General features: G+C 55.4%; 1 protein-coding gene across 2 annotated transcripts in view; it reads right to left on the bottom strand.

Annotated features, from left to right (window-relative positions):
- LOC119300217 (protein trichome birefringence-like 16) overlaps positions 1-5,629 on the bottom strand; it is a 7,707-nt gene extending 2,078 nt beyond the window's left edge. The window contains exons 1-4 of one of the 2 annotated variants that reach the window (XM_037577244.1): positions 5,430-5,629; positions 2,360-2,568; positions 2,071-2,235; positions 1,688-1,883 (exon numbers count right to left, since the gene is read on the bottom strand). In XM_037577244.1, the coding sequence (XP_037433141.1) occupies positions 1,688-1,883; positions 2,071-2,235; positions 2,360-2,504 (506 nt within the window). In that variant the 5' untranslated portion in view covers positions 2,505-2,568; positions 5,430-5,629. The remainder of the gene's footprint in view (positions 1-1,687; positions 1,884-2,070; positions 2,236-2,359; positions 2,569-5,429) is intronic. The other variant, XM_037577245.1, reaches the window with a different exon arrangement.
- Positions 5,630-7,964: the final 2,335 nt, after the last annotated feature.

The following is a 7,964-nucleotide window of genomic DNA, read 5'->3' as shown; positions in this document are numbered from 1 at the left end:
CCAGCCGCCGCTCGCCCCAGCGCCGTCCTGGCCGCAGTGGCCCGCGCCGGTTCCCGCAGCGCCACTCGCGCCTCCCGCACCCGCCCCAGCGCCGCAATGGCCGCACTGGCCCGCGTCGGCCCCAGCCGCGCCAACCGCGCCGGTCCAGCTCCCACCGCCGCCGCCCAGCTCCGGACTGGGCCAGTCCACACCAGGAGGATTTCCGATCCAGCAGGTCCGGTTTCCGCCGTCACCGTCCCCGATCCCGGCCTGGCTAACCGGGACGTCGCCACCGCCAGTTTACACAGAGGTCGGGGACCCACCGGTACCCACGCTGCAGTCTGGGGCCTCGTCCGGCTCCGCAAGGGCCTACGACGGCCTTCCTACCGTTGACCAGGCGCCGTCATCATCACTGCTCCGCACCGCCGAGCCGGTCGGCCATGGCGCGTCGACCCAGACGCCGCCATGGTTCGCCAAGATCGATTTCGCCACTTATGACGGCATGAAGGACCCGCTTAACTGGCTCAACCAGTGTGAGCAGTTTTTCCGTGGCCAGCGCACGCTCGCGTCGGAGCGCACTTGGCTGGTATCCTACCACCTCCGTGGTGCAGCCCAGACCTGGTACTACGCCCTCGAGCAGGACGAGGGCAGCATGCCCCCTTGGGAGCGCTTCCGCGAGCTCTGCCTCCTTCGCTTTGGGCCTCCGGTTCGCGGGAGCCGCCTGGCGGAGCTCGGCCGCCTTCCCTTCACCTCCACGGTGCAGGACTTCGTCGCCCGTTTCCAGGCCCTGGCATGCCATGAGTCGGGCATGACGGCGCAACAGCGGGTCGACCTCTTTGTCGGTGGACTTCCGGATCACATCCGCGTGGACGTGGAGCTTCAGGGACCCCAGGATCTCCACTCGGCCATGTACTACGCCCGCGCGTTTGAGCGCCGCGCGGTGGCCATCCAGCAGGAATCACCGTCCCCGATCGCTGGGTCGCTACCCTGGCCGGATTCCGCGCAGGGTCGGCCTGCGCAGGCTTCTGCGGCACCCCTCGCCGCGACCGCAGCGCGCCAGTTTCACCGGCTCACCTCAGCCGAGCTACTCGAGCGTCGCCGTCAAGGGTTGTGCTTCAACTGCGACGAGCCCTACACGCCTAGCCATGCCTGCCCGCGACTCTTTTACCTGGAGGTTGCAGACTACATTCCGGAGGACGCCGTCGCCGCCGACCTAGCCGCCCCAGCTGTCGAGAAGGTGTTTGACGCTGGTTGATCGCCTCAAGGAGTTCCGCAAGCACTTCCCCACCTTACAGCTCGAGGACGAGCTGTTTGTGCAGGCGGGGAGAAGTGTTATGGCCGGTTTAGCTAGGCCCACCGGGCAATCTTAGCCCACAAGTTATCTTAGGTTAATTCTTATGCAAGTTATTTTAGGTTAATTCTTATGCAAGTTATCTAGATTATAAATATAGGCTGTAAGACTCTTTTTGGAATTAAGCAATAAGAATATTATTATCCCTATTGCCCGGCTCCCAGAGGAACCGGAACCCTAGCCGCCTCTAACCCTAGCCGCCGCCATCTCCCTCCGACGCGACGGCGCCCAGCCGCCGGCGCGCCCGATCATCGCCCCGTCCCACTCCATCCTTCTCCTACAACCTCCGGAGCAGATCCGGTAGGACCCCTGGTTCAACCACCTGCAAATTCAAACTGAAGGAGCAGCAACATTTACCTTGTCAAGAATTGGGCAGCTTGAAACGCTGGCATATCGCAGCCTTCAGGCTGCCATCTAAATTTCTCGTAAGCGAAATCTGTGCGTTGTGTCAATCTGCAGTTCCAGCTCTCAGAGAGCCATCTTTTACATCTGGGGCCAGAATACAGTGGCCTGTGGTTATCAGGAACCCATTCTCCATTCCTGTAGTCACATTCTAAAATATCGATGAAGCAAAATTTAGGAGAAAGCTAAGCTTAACATAATACTCCTTCCATAAAGAAATATAAGAGCATTTAGATCACTAAAGTAGTGATCTAAACGCTCTTATATTTCTTTATAGAGGGAGTACATCTCAAAAGGCAATAGCACAAGCTAGCAAAGGATGTGAGATAGTGAATTACCTTTCTTCTGAGGAGGTGCTGTTCCCGCGTTATCAGCGACATCTTCAGAGTTATGAACTATGGACAGAGGTGGAGGTGCAGAAATGCCTTCCTTTCCTACTTCAGTGACCGACTGCACCAATGGATCGATGATGGGGGGGTCTTCCTCCATGGAGGTATTCCGATCTACAAACTGTGAGTGAGCAACAGAAATTTACTGGGAAAACAAGCCCCAAGATGACCCACGGAGAGGACCTTGAAAGAATATTAGTTCCTGGGCTTATAATTTGAGAGGGCCTGGATAACTCACTCAAGACCAATGGCTCCGGTCGGAGGATACCAGGACTGTACAGTGATCCCTTATCCCATTTCCAAAGAAGAAACACCGCAAAGATGGCGAGGAACGCAAGCCTGAGGTGCCTGAATCTCAGGCCATTTACACACACCAGCCTCATTCTCCTCTACTGAACTTGAAGCACAGATTTCTTCAAATGACATATACGTGGTGATGGCACGTAGCTGGTTCATACAAGAAGGGAAGGTGAAGTTAGGTAGCAGAAAAATGTGAGGTTAGCTAGAAGAAAATGATGAATGTTATGTTAACATACGTTAGATGCCTAACATGTAATATCATTTTTTTTTTTGGCGCAAGCAAAGGGCATGTGGGAAGTTTGGTACAAAAGGTTGGTAGGTAGCATATAAACACTTTCCTGACCTTACACAGGTGAAGTTTGAATTTTGAAGCATCTATATCTACTCCTTTTATAGGAGTATATCTATATATGTATCTTATATCTATACTTCTATATACTTAATATAAAAAGAGCGAGTTGCAGAGATCCAACACATCTCACCGGTTCAACCGCATCTATCCAACGGTTTATGTTGCTCCGATGTTTAGCGCTAAACATGTTTAGCACTCTCCCCTAATTGATAGCATACCTAATATCAGCGATAATTACATGCTACCTAATATCAACGTGCACTTAAGATCTTGCCAAATATTATTTTTCAATGCAATTAAAATTAACCTACATTGCATGTAGACGATTACTAGTAGCAATTGACAAGGCACATAATGATGGTGACTACGCAACCGCTCGGAGCATCAATGGCTTGAGATTTTGCTTATACTTGAGATGGACAAATGACCTGATATGCATGACCGCTGAAATGGCTCTAGTCAAAGAAGACCGCAATTCCAAGGTTAGAGCAACTCCAACGGGCCGACCCAAACGGATGGCGCTTTTGTTCATTTGGGTCGGCCCGGTGGACACAAACGTCCGGAGCTGTGTTTGGGTCGACACGAGCGCCCAACGCTGGTCCGACCCATTTTGTCAGCGCGTCAAAAAAAAAGTTTAAAAACATTTTAAAAATAAACACATGCATGTAATTAAACGTAAATGCCGGTCACGAAGGCCGGCGAAAGTCCACATTACATTAATTAACATAAAAAACTAAAAACTAGACGACGCGCTGCCTTAGGCGTCCTCGTCGGCGTCTGCGTCGGGGCCAGTGAGGTCGATCAGCGTCGGCGCAGGGCCGACCCAGGAGAACGCCATGTTCCAGAAGGTGGCGATGTCGGGCTGCGCCGCCGCTGCCTGGGCTTGGCGCGCCTCCTCTTCGGTCTCGCGCTCGAGCATCTGCAAGCGCCCGCCCTCTCGGCGCTCCTCGGCCAGCTGAACGCGGCGCCAGTGGTCGAGGTAGGTCGCCTCCTACTTCTTCGTCGCCCGAGCCAGATCGGCGGAGCGCTGACCCACTCGCGCACTACTCCGGTCCAGGAGTAGCGCTCGAGAGGGGCCGGCTCCTCCGGCTCGGCTTTGGGCGGGGACGTCAGGGTCACCGGCGGCACGACGCAGTCGCCCGCCGCGGAGAGGGCCATGGCCTCCGCCATGGCAGCCTGGAAAGCCGCCTCATCTGCCTCCCTCCACCGCTCCTCCTCCTCCTCGCTCTCCTTAATGGCCGCCTGGTAGGCGGCCTCGGCCTCCTGGTCCTCGTCGCGAACGACGAGCGGGGGCGGCGGCAGGCTGCGGTCGACGCCGCGGACGCCGCGTCACCTCGCCTCCTCATGCTCGAAGGCGAACCATCGAGCCCAGTTGGGCGAGTCGACGACGTAGTGCGGTTCGGCGCGCTGCTCCGGCGTCAGCAACGCCCGCCGGCGCCGCACCTCCTCCTCATGGGCCCTCGCCGTCCGCGGCGCCGCCGGCACTGGGATCCTCTCCGGATCCAAATGCCAGTCATGCGGCAGCGTCGTGTCGGGGTACGGCAGAGGCACGCGGTGCTGCCAGTGTCACTCGGCCTGGTGCACCAGCACATTGATGCGATGCCTCTGCCGGGGAGCGTGCGGCGGCGCGGGGAGGGCGGTGAGGGAGGGGGAATGGTGGGCGGGGGCCTTGCCCTTGCCGCTGCTGCCGATGCCGGAGAAGAAGCCCATGCTGGCGGTGGCTAGGGTTGTCGCCGGCGTGGGGGCAGGGGTGGCCAGATGGGGACGAAGGCGAGTGGCAGTGGATGATGACGGCCCCGCCGCACGCCCGGCTTAAAAAAGGACGATCACCATCGCTGACGCGTGGGCCCAAGGTGGACGGTCGTCATAATTAATGTTGACCATCGTAGTTGGACGGCCGCCAGGTGGGGACGCGGCGGACGGCAAGGAGACGCGCGGCGCGTCCGCTTCGCGTCCGCGCCGACGCATTCCAGACGTAATTTTGGGCCAGAAACGGGTCGGCGTGGATGCCAGGCGGACACGATTTGAGTTTGGGTCGACGTGTTGGGCCTCCACTTTTGTCCGCGCCGACCCAAACGGACGCGGGCGGACGAAATGGGTCGCCCCATTGGAGTTGCTCTTATGTCATTCTCGGGTCATAGTAGACCCTGCTATTCTAGGGTGATGAAATTCAGTTATGATTCATGGAACGCCATTCTAACTTTCTAAGTTGTGTATCCTGGCTACATCAGCACTGAGCAAAGTACTCTGTCTAGTTGGAACATCTCTGCGGACTGCATGCTGGAGCAGAAGTCGGGAAAGTTCATCTTTGAACAACCCAAAGAAAAAGGTGAATTATAATCTAGTAGAGCAGAGTGTGTGTGTGGCAAGATTGGTACAGAAAAAAAGGCAGTAACAACTAGCAAGATGTGCTTTTGTGATCCGGTTGGCCGGGCGAAATATGGTTGACCAAGGAACACTCATTCAGTTATTCTGATTCCGGCCTGGGGAACCCACTAATTTGTAGGTGTCTCTCTCCTCCCCAGCAAAAGAAATGGCTATAACTCAGAATCCGAATCTGAACTCTGCCAGCGATGAGAGGAAAAGAAAAACGAATTCTTCGAAGCTCAAGCAAAGCAGCTAGGGAGAGCCTGAGAGGTAGAGGCAGTTGACGTACCCGTACTGACTGACCTTGGGGCTTGAGCTCGCCGGCCGAGCAACCCGCGGCCGAGCAGGAATAGGGCAAGAGGCTCGCTTCTCTCCAAAGCAGCCAGCCGGCCGGCCGGCCGGCGGCGAGGCGAGACAAGGAGGCCCCGGTTCTTGGCCAGGTGCTGGGGGCGGTTTGCGGGTGTGGTTGCTCGGCTGTGGTCCAGTGGGGCTGCGGCACGGAGCAACACGTACACGAGTGGTAAGTACGGTCTAGAAGGGGTACGTGACGTACGATGTGCACGCCAAAGCGTTGCCATGGTGGTGCGTACTAGGTTCTTTTCTTTGGTTTTTCTTTTGAGGTTTTTTCTTTACTTTGGGGAAAACATTTCCACCTGGCGCTCGCTTCGATTGTACGTCTAGCACCCCTGCGTTGGACAAAGCCCAAAGCATAATAGTTTTTGGACGCCGATAAGTGCCACACACGTGAGTGTTAGGGAGTCCGCCCACACATTTTGTGTGGTGTATAAGAGGAATAGCCCACACACCTACGTGTGGGCAAAACGACTAGCGCCCACACGCCTTTTTTTCTCCTCCTGATCCCTCTCACACGCGCGCGTGTGGCCGAAGTTGATAACGCCCACACACCCGTATGTCAGGCCTCGTACCTTCTGGTCCCGCACGCCACGTGTGACGGTCACCGCACGCCCGTAGTTGCCATGGTCCAGACCCTCGTCCATGTTCGTTTAACTGTAGTTGCCATGTCGCTGAACTATGGTTGCCATGTCGGACAACTGCAGTTGCCATGGTTGCTCAACTGCAGTTGCCACGTATGGTTTGATCTAATGTAGTTGCCATGATTTCATAACTTTAGGAGTTGCCACATACTAACACTAGGCAGTTGAGAGAGTTGTCATGTGCTCACAAGCATGCTAGGGTAGTTGCCATGTAAAAAGGAAGAGTTGTCATCTGCTTACGTGCACGTTAGGGCAGTGGCCATGTACATGCACGTTAGGGCAGTTGCCATGTACCATGCAAAAACATATGACAACTCGGTAAAAGAGAGTTGCCATCTGCTTACGTGCACACTAGGCAGTTGCCGTGTACCCTACAAAACACATGGCAAATTCGGGTAAAAAAGGAGAGTTGCCACCTGCTTATAAAGCACACTAGGGGCAGTTGCCATGTGCACTGCAAAACACATGGCAACTAACAGCTTGGGTGTGGGAGAGGAGACGGGCGTGTGGGCGAGATGGCAAATGCCCATACACTAGCCCTTGTGTGTGCGTGCAAAGTGGCGTGTGAGCGAACTGCTGAACGCCCACACACCAGCCCCTCCTGTGTGGTGAAACGGCCGTGTGGGCGACCGGCTGAACGCCCACACACCAGGCCAGTCCTACGTGGCACTAGAAACATGCCAAGATTCGTGCGCTCACGAACGGACGCGAATCCACGCGGGTGGGCGAGATGCAAACGCCCACACGTGTGGGCGTTAACATTTCCGTAGTTTTTTTTGGTCGTCCCTTTTCTTCTTCAAGCAACGCATCACATCCTTATCTGCTTCCCGTGATCCCACGACCCATTTCGCGCTCCGCCGGTCCACTGCGGCTTTCCCAGCGGAGCTCCACCACTGGAGCGACCTCCCTGCTCCCGACATCTCTTAACTCCTTAGAGTTGGACGCGAACCGGCATGGGGCAGCGAGCCTAGATGCTGCAAACCGGCTGGGGACGTGAACCAAGGCAACGTCGACGGCGGCCGCGCGCGGGGAGGGGGGTGCACCGCGTGCTGCAACCGCTGCAACGGGTGCTCCCCATTACGGTGACCACATGTTGCAACCATGGTGGTCGGGGTGCGCCTGACGGCGGTGACCGAGACGACCACGAGGCTGCAAAGGGTGGTGAGAGAATGTTGGAACCAGCAAGGAGATGTCATGGCTGCCTGCTATCATGGTCACACCCATGCATATACAAGTGTTGCAACTGTGATCTAAAACAGCTTCAACAGTTGTTGAAAAATGATTCAACCATGGATAGAGAAAGATTCAATCAGCACTGCCCAACAAGGAAAAGCTTCAACTATTTGACAGAAAAACTTCAATCGTAGATAAAGAAAGCTTCAACTACGGCACCACGCAAGCGGAAAAGAATTGCAACCATTGACAGAAAAACTTCAACCATGGGTAATAAATTCAACTGTAGTTGGATTTTGCTACTACCGACGATGTTTTTTGCTACTACCGGCTTTGACGATTGCTACAACCATTGATGACGACCAGAGACCCATGACGGTGACGACGACCTTTTGCTGGAACCGGTGTCATTTGTTGCTATTACCAGTGTTGATGATTGCTACAACTGTTTACGAGGACAACAACGCCGGCGACGACCTTTTTGCTGCAATTGGTATTTGTTTTTGCTACTACAAGTGTTGACGATTGCTACAACCATTCACGAGGACACCGACGACAGTAGCTTTTTCAGCGGCGCGGCAAGCCGCGGTGTTGCAAGCAGCCTTTGATGGGGACGTGCGATGTAGATCCCTTCCACCATGGATGCAACAGGGAAG

The sequence above is a fragment of the Triticum dicoccoides genome, chromosome 5A (assembly GCF_002162155.2).
Source record: "Triticum dicoccoides isolate Atlit2015 ecotype Zavitan chromosome 5A, WEW_v2.0, whole genome shotgun sequence".
Taxonomy (NCBI): domain Eukaryota; kingdom Viridiplantae; phylum Streptophyta; class Magnoliopsida; order Poales; family Poaceae; genus Triticum; species Triticum dicoccoides.
This window is presented reverse-complemented; position numbering and strand designations above follow the sequence as displayed.